The sequence below is a fragment of the Nothobranchius furzeri genome, chromosome 13, assembly GCF_043380555.1.
Source record: "Nothobranchius furzeri strain GRZ-AD chromosome 13, NfurGRZ-RIMD1, whole genome shotgun sequence".
In the NCBI taxonomy this organism is placed as follows: domain Eukaryota; kingdom Metazoa; phylum Chordata; class Actinopteri; order Cyprinodontiformes; family Nothobranchiidae; genus Nothobranchius; species Nothobranchius furzeri.
In genome coordinates, this window is record NC_091753.1 from 34,223,935 (window position 1) to 34,237,608 (window position 13,674).

At 43.6% G+C, this 13,674-nt stretch overlaps 1 protein-coding gene across 2 annotated transcripts in view; it reads left to right on the forward strand.

Moving 5' to 3' along the window:
* The first annotated feature begins 3,213 nt into the window (after positions 1-3,213).
* LOC107380454 (NADPH oxidase 4) overlaps positions 3,214-13,674 on the forward strand; it is a 40,478-nt gene continuing 30,017 nt past the window's right edge. Inside the window, exons 1-2 of one of the 2 annotated variants that reach the window (XM_070543504.1) lie at positions 3,214-3,448; positions 3,986-4,081. In XM_070543504.1, the coding sequence (XP_070399605.1) occupies positions 3,986-4,081 (96 nt within the window). In that variant the 5' untranslated portion in view covers positions 3,214-3,448. The remainder of the gene's footprint in view (positions 3,449-3,985; positions 4,082-13,674) is intronic. The other variant, XM_015951707.3, reaches the window with a different exon arrangement.

Here is a 13,674-nt window from a genome sequence, read left to right on the forward strand (position 1 = left end):
GATTGGACACTTTAAGTCAACATGCCAGATTCTCCTGCGGCAGCCGAAAGCTCTGATTGGTTGGAACAATGTGTCATGCGTTTCTATGGAGATGAGGATCAGTCTGTCTGTGCAATAGTCCTGTTTTCATTAAACACACAAATCATGACATCTCTATTCCACAGATCATTCACTTGATTATTATTGATCAACATATGTTTTGCTTAATTTTTTTTAATCACAAATAAAGTACTTTGATTAAGTAAAAGCGTTCTTCTTCTCCTTCGGACTCTTCTCCTGGAATGTAAACAGTCTGAGGAACACCCGACCTTGGCTTTTATACACGGGTGTAACTGTGCACAGGGGGCAGCTGTGTGGAGCTGAAAATGTTGAACTTCATAACCTTACACTTATATAGGAAACATTATTTCTGATTGGCTTAATGAACTGTGAATTGGAATGTTTATTATGTGAAGTGCCTTGAGACGACTCTTGTCGTGATTTGGCGCTATATAAATAAACTTAAATTGAATTGAAAAATTGAATTACCTTTATGGACAGAATTTCTAAGCGCAGCCGTGGTATGGAGTGTGTCAAGTTTGGTGGCAGGAAAATCTCGTCTCTGCTTTTTGCGGATGATGTGGCCCTCCTAGCTTCATCCAGCTCTGACCTTCAGCTCTTGCTGGGTAGGTTCGCGGCCGAGTGTGAAGCGGCTGGGATGAGGATCAGCACCTCCAAATTTGAGACCATGGTTCTCGACCGGAAAAGGGTGGCTTGCCAACTCCGGGTCGGGAAAGAGGTCCTACCTCAAGTGGAGGAGTTTAAATATCTCGGGGTCTTGTTCACGATTGAGGGTAGGAGGGATCGGGAGATCGACAGGTGGATTGGTTCAGCATCTGAAGTAATGCGGAAGCTGAGCCGATCTGTCATGGTGAAGAGGGAGCTGAGCCAGAAAGCCAGGCTCTCGATTTACCAGTCGATTTACGTCCCAGTGGTCATGAGCTTTGGGTAATGACCGAAAGAACCAGATCGCGGATACAAGCGGCCGGAATGAGTTTCCTCCGTAGGGTGGCCGGGCTCAGCCTTACAGATAGGGTGAGGAGCTCAGACATTCGGGAAGGACTCGGAGTAAAACCGCTGCTCCTCTGGATCGAAAGGAGTCAGTTGATGTGGTTTGGGCATCTGGTCAGGATGCCTAGTAGACGCCTCCCTGAGGAGGTGTTTCGGGCATGTCCTGCCAGCAGGAGGCTCCTGGGTCGACCCAGGACACGTTGGAGAGGTTACATCTCCAATCTGGTCCGGGAACGCCTTGGGGTCCTGCCGAAGGAGTTGGTGGAGGTGGCCGGGGAGAGGACGTTCTGGAGCTCCCTAGTTGGGATGCTGGCCCCGCAACCCGGACCCAAATAAGCGGAGGAAGACGAAGACGACGATGACATTCACACGCTGATGGTGATGAGCTACAATGCAGCCACAGCTGCCCTGGGGGCACACTGGCAGAGGTGAGGTGCCATTGGTCCCTTCAGCTAGTCTGGCCTGCCAGACTCGTCCTCTGTTTAATTCTACACAGAGAACTAGTGTGGTAACTCGCAGGGAGAGAGGCACATGAGGGGTGGGACTAGCCAGCTGAAAAATAACCAATCAGAAAAAAGGCGTAAATGCCGACTGTACAGCGCGATGCTGTAGTATTTTAGCTGTAGTCAATAAAGACGTCTGACACGCTTCTTCTTGTTGTGATTGTAAGAAATATCCAAGTCATTTGGAACAGAGGAAAGAGCTGCAGACAACTCTGCTTCAGACACCGTCTTCATTGTTTATGAGAAACGGAGAGTCGCAGTCTGTGACGTACGCTGCTCAGTGCTCATTGGCTTGGTTAGTTAGAATTCTCAGGGGTGGGGTTATTTCAATTGGAGAGTTCCCAGATCCAATGTTTTCCATAAAGAAGCATGGGGCTGGCTAGGCCACCTATGAGGCTACCCACCAGCCACCACTAGCAGGAAAGGTGGGTTAGGTGTCTTGCCCAATGACACAGCAGCTGGAGCTGGGATCAAACCTGCAGCCTTCCGATTGCTGGACAACCCTCTCAACCTCCGGCTGCCCCTTTAATGTTTATTTATCTCTTTTTCATCCTTTTTGTTAGTTTCGAAATCCTCATTTAGAATTGCCAGTTTTATTCGTGGAATAAAAAAAATAACCACAATAAGGATTTCTTTGTTGTCTTCCTTTTTTTCCAGAGTAGGAAGTAGCAGGTCCGAGAGGGAAATCCAGACACCTCTCTCATTAACAATCTCCAGTTCCTTTTGGGGGCAATTAAAGCACTCTGAAGGCAGTGAGGGTCTATTACCCTCCAATAAGTTAAACAAGGTTTGAAAACAGTTAAACCTACTTTATCTACCATTAGGATCCAGAATTGTTTAGTATTTATTCACTTTAATGTTCTGAGTCAGAAAAGAAGTAGACTAGTGTTGTATTTCCTTTATTGTAATGAAATGTGGAACACAGCACACTTTTTTATTATTGTTTTTACTATCTACCGTTTTTAATTGGGAATAATTCTCCTTTTAAGAAAATTTTGATGCAGTTTGTTGTGCCTTTCCTGTATTCAAAGGTTTTTACTTTTTTTGTTTTACAAACAAACAAACAAAACTGTCGGGGTGTGGAGGAAATGTGCAAATTTTCGCCATCATTAGGGAAGTAAAGTTGCTAATATAATTAAAGCCATGCTATGGAACTTTTGCATATTTTAAAAATATTTTCTTGAACCAGTAAGTGGGTTAATGAAATGTCACTGAGACCCCACCGCCCTCTGTGGCCAGAATACCGTACAACAGGTGTTTCACTTTTTCTTTTGCCAACAGGACACTAGGAGGTGCTACAATCAATTCAAAACTGCCAAGTGTGCATTTAACCGATTTAAAATTCAGCAACAGAACATCTGTTATTAAAAAAAAAAAATGCTGTAGTTTAAACAGTGAGGCTGTGAACAGGCCTCTGTCCTTAACATGTTGGTGTCTGGCTCCCTCTAGTGGGAGAAAGGCGCAGCACTCGTCGTTCTCTGATGGTTATATGATTGTTCTCTGCAGACTTTATTCTGGATCATTTGCGGATTTCTGGTGTTTTAAATTCACTCCCGCTGAGCAGAACTTTAAATATGAGTAGGACTCAGAGGTGAAGATGATAATAGCGTCCCAGTTTGACTTTTTGTTGGAGGTGTGGGTGACGTGGGAGGGTCAAATGCCCAAACCTGCTCAGAGCAGACAGGAGGAGCGCCGAGAGCACGGAGCAGAGCCGAACCCGGCCGGGCAGGCAGAGACAGCTCCAGCGGGAGGAGGAGGAGGACGGTTCACCGAGGCTTCGGTGGGAGCTCTGGGCGGCTGAAGCGGCAGAGGGTCTGACGCACCATGGCTGTGTCGGTGCGGAGTTGGGTCGCCAACGAGGGAGGAAAGCACTTGGTCCTGGTGGGGAGAACTTTGTAATGAACGAGCTAATTATCTCCTCTCTTGTCACCAGCCGTCAATGAAATGCTTTTGTCAACTTTACTTTAGTTGTTTTGCAGTGAGTTTTTCATCTAAATTGTAAAGAACATCAAATGCTCTGACTGTTAATGCTTATAATCCCGCAGAAGAAATGTCCAACGTGTGGCTCGGGGGCCCTCTGAAGACTTAAGTGCGGCCCCAGTTGTATTCCTAGAATGATGAATTTTATATCTTCAGCAGTCAGTTGATGTAGGGTGATACTTTCTAACATTTTTATGTTCATATTGTTACTAATTAGTCGATTCTGGACACATTTTTAGGGGGAAAATAACTGTAATATCATTTGAGCATTTTAAAATTGTGGTCATGCAAGGACAGCAGATTTTGGCCTTTGTCTTTGAAAGTTTGGAGAACCCCGCCTTACAGGCTTTTTGGGTGTAAAGAGAGTCTGCTTGTGTTTATTTGCTGTCTGACTGAAGATGCTCATAGTTTTTACTGCAGACTCTATGATGTGTGTGTATGTGTGTGTTTAGATGCTGTGGCTGGGAGCCAACACCTGGCTGTTCCTGAGGACCTACCTGCTCTACTCCACTGGACAACAGTACCACTACCTCTACAAGATGCTTGGGGTCAGAAACACACCAGAAATCAGTTTTTGTTCTAAATGGCTAATCACAACGCTCTATCAGTCAAGTGGGCAGGATGTTAGTATAACTGAGCGAACAAGATGCCGACAGCACTATTGGATTGGTGGGCGGGATGTTACTGGAACTCAAAGATGGCGGATAGCTCGCTTGAAATGGGTCTGACATCAACTTTGGATCTTGTAGACTTGGGCTTTTCTTTGACTCAAGAGCCGATAGAGCTACTAACGTTTATTTAGAGAAATTAGGTTTTTGTGTCGTCTTTGAAGGAGTATAACAGACTGCCTTGTTGACTGATGTCTGCGAGTACATCTTGTTATCTGTTATCCAAAAGAGACAGTTTGAAAGACAACCGTAGATCCCGGCCGTCGACTGAGAGGCATCAATAGACTGTGGCCAGAATAAATAAATCACACACACACACACACACACACACACACACACACACACACACACACACACACACACACACACACACACACACACACACACACACATATTTAGGATGGCTTGCCATGCCAGGAAGGAAGGTTGTATTGAAACAGATTTTCTTCTCAGACCACTGAATTAGAGCCCTGCACTGAAGCCCTAGGCCCTCGGGTCGGCCCGGCCCGACGGCCCTCAGGCCGGGCTTCGGGCCAACGACTGTGTAATTACCTCGGACACGGGCCAGGCCGGGCGCCTTTATTTTTAATCGAATTCATTTAAAAAAATTGAAACACTTAAACCAGGGGTCGGCAACCTGTTCCCATCAAAGAGCCATTATTACCCATTTCCCACAGTAAAGAAAACACTGGGAGCCACAGCAGCTGCGGCGTTGTGGGCGGGGCCTACCCTCAGACAGCAGAGCGCTGCTCACAACAGGTGACAGCAGCCAGTACCGGTCACTCGTGTACGTCAAAGTTATCTTTCATAAGACGATAATCAATAAAACGATTTATATAAAGTGGATCCAGAAGTTGTAGCCCGTCTCTGCCTACAATAGTTTGATATTTTTCACCCTGTTGATGGTTTTACTGAGCAGTTGCCACTTTTGTCATATGTTTCTTTTTAAAACATGTTTAGACTGTTCAGAATACAAATCCAGGCTCTGTCACGTTTGATTGTTGTAATTAAACTTTGTAGGTGGGGAAGGTCAGAAAAGGATCCCATCAAATTGTTTTTCCCTCATTTACAGTGACGGAGATAATGGCACAGTGCTCCTGGCTCTGGTGTTAATCAAGTTTAATTTTATCTATTTTCACAAGAAAACAAAACAGTTAAAAGCAGGGCTTGTGTTGACCGGACAGTTCCCGTATTTGACTGTTTATTTTGAAGGAGAAAGAATAGAAAGAATTACCCCGACGCATGCAGACGAACTGACATTTTATTCTATGCAAATCGCAGATGTAGCTAAATCGCTCAAGAAAAGATTCCCATCTGAACATCTGAGCTGGACACTGCTCAGCGCAGCTCGCGGTCAGCGTGTACTACATAAGGTACACAGCGAGCTGAAGATGTGGAGAGGGGCTTGGAGCATGTCACAGAACCAGAGCGCATGCGGGAAGATTCCTCCGACTGAATTCAGTCGGAGGAATCTTCCCGCTGATCTGAATCTGATGCGGCTCTCTGTGCTTGTAAAATAATGAATGGATATTTAAATAAAATGCTTTATATATGCTGAATTAATTTTATATCTGTAAGTTAATTCTATGTAAAGATTGTCTGCGTAAACCTGAACAGGCCCAACCCGGTCTTACTGTGAGACCGGGTTGACGCGTCACGCTTGTGCGTAATCATAGGCGCTTTCTGAGCTGAAGAGGATGTGAGATTCTGGGATTCTTCTCAGACGGCTCCTGGATGTGTCGCCACATTGGAGACAGGAACAAGCGCTATTCAGCCAAAGTTTCATAATCAGGGAACATTTTCTAAGTGACAAGTCTGTCTGAGGGACCGGGTTTTGAAAACACTCGCTTCAGTGGGAGGAACCTTCCCGCATGCGCTCTGGTTCTGTAATGCGCTCCAAGCCAATCTCCACAACTTCAGCTCGTTGTGCACATATGCGCTGACAGCGAGCTGCGCTGAGCAGTGTCCAGCTCAGATGTTCAGATGGGAATCTTTTCTTGGGTGATTTAGCTACATCTGCAATGTGCGAAACGAATAAAATGTCAGTTCGTCTGCATGCGTCGGGGTAATTCTTTCTATTCTTTCTCCGTCAAAATAAACGGTCAAATACGGGAACTGTCCGGTGAACACAACACAAGCCTTGCTTTTGACTGTTTCGTTTTCTTGTGAAAATTGTTGGAAAGAGATAAAATTTAACTTGATTACCACCAGAGCCTGCGCCGTCATCTCCGTGACAGTAAATGAGGGAAAAACAAATTGATCGGATCCTGCACGTCTCTTAACACATTGGTCAGGACTGACGCACTTTGTTTTCATTTAGTTGGTTAAACAAAAGTCGGGCTCGGTTCGGGCCAGAGAATCCTGAAAACTTTTTCGGGCCGGGTCGGGCTGGGGTTCCACCCCCTCAGGCCGGGCCGGACACAGGCTCAGATTTTAGGCCCGTGCAGGGCTCTACACTGAATGGTTCCCTGTCACTCTCCTTTTTTAAAAGGCAAAAGAGGGACCTAATCATTGTTTACAATCTGTCCCTCCTTCACACTTTCTGGTTCCAGAGCCAATCATATTTGAGCCTGTGGGGTTGCCAAGTCTGTGCCGGCATTTGTAATTTGACACTGACCAGCAAAAATCAGTGTGTTAGCTAATTCAGAACTGAAAAAAAGAAGCAAACAATGTAAACAAAAGAAAGTAAGATGTTTATTGTTTCACTCAATATCAGATATAGAAGGCTAGAGGCTAACATTGAGCTAACAATGCCAACAGTGATTTAGAAAATAATTGTCAGCTTTGAAAATATTTCAGGCTACTTTTTCAGTTACCAAAAACAAAATTTTTCTGTGAAATGTATTTATCTACTCATTAACTGACCATGTATGGTTCATCTTCGCTCGTCATCTAGAATCTTCTGGCGCTGATCCAAAACTGGCAACACCTACTCAGAGCAAACTCGTTTGTTACATGGTATGGCTGGGCAATAAATTGAAAATGTATCATTATCAAAATTTCCGACTCTAACCGTTATCATTTTTCTCATGTCAATAAATTTAGTATCAAATGAAATGATGTGTGTAGGTTAGCAAGGTTCATGTCCCTTTAAGAAACTACCACCTCAAGTCAAGTGACACCAGAGGTGTTTCTCAATGCCAAGGACCCTTGCCTTGATGTGTTGGCCCTGCCCTGGTTACCTAGGAGATACGTCATCAGAAACCGCCAAGGCCTGTTCCAATGTTCATGTTCTACCGAGGCGTGTGTTCTCTGTTTGTTAGTCGTTTAGCTAGCTGAGCAAGGATACACAGCAGGTGTTGTAGCCTAGCCTTGGTCAAAAATTTCCCAGAATACACCGTGGTATTTTCAAAAGGATGGCGGATCAGAAGCCGGCAGCTACTTCGGGGGCAAATTTCAAGTTTAAATGTAAGTCAGCTAATTGTAGCTATTGGGCTCATATCTGAAATGTTTTTACATCCACAGCAGTTAGCTATGGTTGGTTAGTTGCAGCTTTGGTGGCTAGCAGGTAGTAACTCACTTACATATTTAATTTAACAAATATATACACAATTTTAACAGTAAAACACTCGTTATATATTTTTATACAACAGTTAGTTCCGACCGAGTGATTTGATTTGTCAAGAGACTTTCCGAGAATGCTGATGTTGGACTCTAACAGCACTGGGACTGTTTACAAACAGTATCACTCCGCTGTGCACAGGCTTTCTAACCATTATTGTAGAAAATGTTTGTGTTGCCTAGCAACAACATTGTCTGAGTCTCCGTTTCGTGTCGGGACTATTTGTGTTGGCGGAGTCTGATAAATTATTAAATAAATGAACAAATCATAATCTGTTGTTGCTTATTGTTGTTATAAAAATAAAATGAGCAGGTAGAACTGTTGTATAAGCAACATCACACTCGAGGTCGTGCGTTGTGGCTGAATATCAGCACTGGTGTGATTATCTACGGCACTCGGCCTGCGGCCTCGTGTCTACGACCGAATCACACCAGTGCTGATATTCAGCAACAACGCACTCCCTCTCGTGTGATATTGCTTAAATATTTAAACTTATAACGTTATCTCCCGTGTCACTTGACACTATGTGACCGCCAACCGTTTTCTTTGACCAAGGAAGGTCAGTGTCCTCGTAAACAAGGCACCTGGCCTTGCAAAACATTGCCTCGCGAGGCCAGGCGCCTAGTATCGCCTAGCCCTAAAACATGGACTGCAGTACCCAAATTTGATTACATGATGTCATTCTTACTTCATGCACCTTTAATGATTCTGCCATTTTTATTGTAGTAATGTAATTTCATATTAAATACAGTGAAATTAAGCAAATTAAACCAAAATAAAATCATCATGCAGATATATTTGTGACTGTAAATCAGGGGTGTCAAACTCAGTTTTGCTCAGGGGCCACATTGAGGAAAATCTAGTCCCAAATGGGCCAGACCAGTAAAATTAAAGTATGTATAAATTAAAAAACTGCTTCAGATTGTTTTCTTTGTTTTAATACGATCAACATAAAACAAAGCTGGAGCCTGAGGACAGTGTATCCAAAATAGTTTAAGCACAACATCACTATTAATAATAAAACACCTGAAGTGTATTTGAAAATGTTAAATACAAAACAAAAAACCCAGACTATTCCTCAGTAATTCAAACAACTGATTCACAGATCACATGGCTATATCAGTTTCATGCATGTCTTTGACTCCTGATACCTGACATCTTTTAGCTTTCACCAGCAGTTTAACAGAAAAATGAAAGCTTATTTTCAGACTTTACATTGTAAAGTCTGAAAATAAGGTTTGCACCATCTCGCGGGCCGGATTTAAACTGTGTGCGGGCCTGATCCAGCCTGCGGGCTGCATATTTGACACCCCTGCTGTAAATGTAACCATGTGGATCAAGCAGAGTTACTCAGATTCTGGGGTAAATTATGAAACTCGCAAACTCATTTGGCATAATTTTGGTCACAAGTTCTTGATGCTGTGGCTGTGTGCATGTTTCTAATACATGCTTGTGCAAGTACAAGCTTTTATTGTTTTGGGGGAATAAAATAAATCAAATGAACAGAGTGCAGATTTCTCAAATTCTGCCTGTTCTCCAACAACTTCAGTACAAAAGCAATCAATTACACTTCTTTGTTTCATAGCTATATCCTTTTATCCCATCCGTCCATTTATTGTCTGAACCTGCTTGTCCATGTAGGGTCGCGGGGGTGGGGGGGGGGGGGTCCATCGCAGGGCATCCGTTTATCCCAGCTTTTGAAAATTTTAGAAGTGGAATTTATTTTTATTTTCACGAACGGTACTTTCAAAATATTTCAGATGAGTTGAAGAAGAAATGACACATCTTAGTTTGACAGTACATGGACACCTGTGCATCCTTCCTCATAACTCTTCACCAGTCCTTTTTCATATTTGTTCATCTTTCATCTGCTTTTTAGAAAATTATGAATCAGTCAAGATTTTTGGTCAAGATCAGTTGGGAAAAAAGAGATTTATTCTGAAAAGCAACCTAATTTCTCTCATGTCTGACTAGAGAAACTGTATTCTATTAATTTTAGTTTCCTAACCATCAAGGAACCTGATGATCAAATTAGGACAGTTATGTGTCATGTGAAAACTGCTGATTTTAATGCAGGGACAGTTTTATTGTGTCTACAGCAATAAAATAACAACAAATACAAATTGCAAATCTTTAAAAATAAGATCTGTACAGAACAGAGAAACAGAAGAAAAGAAGGAGAAGTGGCAGCGAACAGCGTGTGTGAACTATTGCACTGCCTGTACAGTGGGAGGCAAAAGGGGGCAAGTGTGGGCACGCCGATGGCCTGACTGAATGCCTCGCCAGAGGGCTTAAGTTTATGGGTGTTTATCTTTATGTGTGCATGAGAGAAGTGTTTCAAGCATTAATACTTCAAATAGCTTCTTATCTTATCCACCTGTCGGTGTGTGTGTGTGTGTAGTCTGGGGATGCAGAGAGCAGGATATCAGATCTCTGTTTTGTGGTTTCTGTTTTCAGCTGTTCTCTGAGAAGCTGTGTTGGATGTGAGGAGGAAGTTTTTAAAGATTAGGGCTCTAGATTTATTAAGCGAGCTGTTTTAACATCAACTCTCTATATACTTGGATTCAAGCTTTAGCCTGTTCTCTGCTGCTTTCTTATACTTCAACACTTCAGTCATCTATACAGCCAGATCCTTCGTGTCTTTATGGACTGTGTGTGTGATTTGTCATTCAGCTTCACCTGTGACCTTGAACAAGGCCGGATTAACCATATGGGCAATTGGGCAATTGCCCAGGGGTCCACGAACTCTAAAGGGCCCAGGCCCAGGGCAGCAAGGGCACGAGCAAAATTTGTATCTGTAATCTCCCGCTTTATCTAGGGTGACCACACGTCCTCTTTTTCCTGGACATGCCAACTTTTCACTCTCTGTCCGGGGGGGTGGGGGGGTGGGGGGGGGGTGTTCTTGTGTTGATGAGAATGTCCGGTTTTTCATCCAGGAGCAGGGATCGAATTATGGGGGAGCTGGATATCCTACGCATCCAGGGGAGCCGGAAAAACATTTTCTACCTGTATTACATCATTCATTGACTCTCAGCGTACCGGGGGTTCTTTTGAGCAAAGAGCACAGAGAGCGGCAGAGCACTGATCGTCGGTGAGCTCCAGGCAGCTGCGTCCAGCGCACGGTCCATTCTCAAAGTGGCGCAACCAAAAAACTATAATTAACACACGATCGTTCATGTCCACACATGTTCTCTACTTTCTGTCTTATTTGTGCCTGAAGCGCTCTACTGCGCAGCTCATCACCTGTGCTGTGGTGATTTCACCTCACTGACGCAGCATCGAAACGCGCTCTCCGCTTTGCGGTTAGGAGATCCCTTTGATCTGCTCAGAAGTAACAGATGAGGTGAAAAAGTAAGAATCCAGGCAGCAGTTTTTCTGGAGGGTTTAGAGGAGATGCAGGAAGATGAGAGACAGACAGGACAGGAAATAGTTAAATAAAAACAAGAAAACTAAACAAAGTGTTGAAAAGTAAAATGTAGGTAGATTTATCTCCACTACACGTTTTTACCTGTATAAAGCAACAAGTTATACACATGTAATATTTATACATCTGATACAATTCAGATCACCTTCAAAACTCAGTCACACAGCCAGGGCCGTTTCAAGGCATTTTGGGGGCCAAGGCAAAACAGAACACCCCCCCCCCCCAACCCTATAACTGGGCTCCCCAGAAGCCTCTGTGTAATTCATACCCTCTCCAGTAGTGTTAGTTATATGGTGTTTATAAAAGCCCCTCAGACATTACTGACATGTTCTAATATTATCAGATGAAAAACTAAATTATCAGACATGCTGTCTCATCTGCTGCTTTTCTAAACTTGCAAAAAGTAACAAAACCATTTGAAAGCCACTATTTGTGGATTCTCTAAAAGGTTCCATGGAGTGTGTGACAACTTATTTTTTCATTGATTCTATCGTCTAATCTCACAGCTGAAACAAGCATCCTTAATAATCTGCACAGGAAGCTTACCGATGCTGTAGTAAAACAAAAGGTATAATAATTTATTATTAATAAAACCTTGTTGCAGCACTAAAGCAGAAAAATGAGATTTTGCAATAAATATGCAAAATATTTACATATGAATTGTTTTAGAGCCCTTTTATCGGCAGAATCTGATATTAATTTAGTTCTTACAAAAAATGGGTCCCAACATGGTTTGTGTGGCGTTGCCATAGAGTGACGTCATAGGCACAGATCCCCTGTCCTCTTTTTTGGAAATGGAAATTTGGTCACCCTATATTAAACAAACTGTCCACCCGGGCTTTTGCGCTGCACAGAGACGCTTTGCTGCCTATGACTGAACGTCAGTTGAGAGTCAGTCTCATGCAGACTGACCAATGAAGAGAGGGCCTCAAGTTAAGACTCTCTCCTCATTAGTCAGTCCACACAAGGTGGGTCAAAGGTTACCCTGAGCGGGTTACGTGATGTCAGGCATTCAAGTATTGAGCGCTGTTTGAATTCAACATGTTCTCTCTTTGATCCATGCATGTCTAACACGTGCAGCCTTTAGTGTGTGGAAGAAAATCAGGATTGACAATACCTGCAGTGCTCAAATTTCAGCCGCTCTCCAGGCTGTGTTTCTGTATGAAAACAGACTAGTTTGTGAAATTCTCGATGACATTTTAAAATGTGCTCTCATATTACTTCAGATGAAATTTCAATTTAATTCATATTGTCTCAATGTTCAGGATTTTGCAGACTTTTTGGTGATTGTTTGTCTGATTTTGTAACAAGACAGTTTTTTTTCTCATGACTGCCAAAGAAAAACATAAGAAGAAGTATTAAGACCTCAATCTAACCATCAATAAAGGCCAAAACTATGAATAAATTTCAAACTCTCGGCACTTCAGCCTCCATTTTCTCTCATTCTATTTGCCCCTTATACCCCATCATTAGATGCACATTTCACAGGTTTTCAACATAAATTTTGATGGCAAATGTAACCTTTTGCTATTGGATTTGTTTTCATCTTGTTGGCTTAGTTTCAAGCATCAACATATAAATACTGGACAATGGGTTTCCATAGACTTCAATAATAAGTTTTTGTGCTAAAATGGGAGGTGACCACCACCGCCATTTTGACCGTGTCACAGGTTCCGTCAAGCCCAGACAATTCCACAAAAGGGAAGAGAGGTGGAGCTGAGGGTGGGGCTGTAAGGCTGGGATCAACTGACGACACCCAGTCGAACTAGCTACAAGCTAACCTGAAGCTAACCCAAAGCTAACGTGGAGGTGGGAGCTAAGCTAACGGAGGCAGCAACCTAGCTACAACCGGAGTTAACTGTGCACAACACCAGAGCTTCTGAGTCAGAGATATGCCGGGCTGACCACTGGGTAAAACCGGGTGGAACACAGAGGTCTCCGAGACCTCCACAAGCCGGCAGCCGCACAGCAGACAAGCGCAGCTGCGATCTGAGATGTGCAGAGCTGCCGCTGGGGAGAACCGGGTGGAAAGGTTTCCATCCCAGAGCTCCACAAGCCGGCATCCCGCGCATCAGACAGAAGCCGCTATCAGACAGAGATGCGCCGAGCTGCGGGGAGGGGAGAAACAGGTTGAAAACATCGGTTTCCATCCAGAGCTTCACAAGCCGACAGCCCGCGCAGCAGACAGAAGGCGCAATCAGACAGAGATGCGCTGAGCTACAGGGAGGCGAGAACGGGTGGAAAACATCGGTCTCCCGAGAGCTCCACAAGCCGATAGTCGGAACCCAACTCCACTAACATGTTATATTTCAACCCATTTTCTAAAGTGCAGCATTATGTTAAATGCACTGGGTTTTACCCTATTGCATTTAAATTTCATGGTTAAACAGTACATGTTAAAATCTAAGCTCAGCTCGGCAGTGACCTAAAATACATAAATATAATTTTACTTACCGAAAAAAATGAAGTGGAGACTCCTTGGACGCT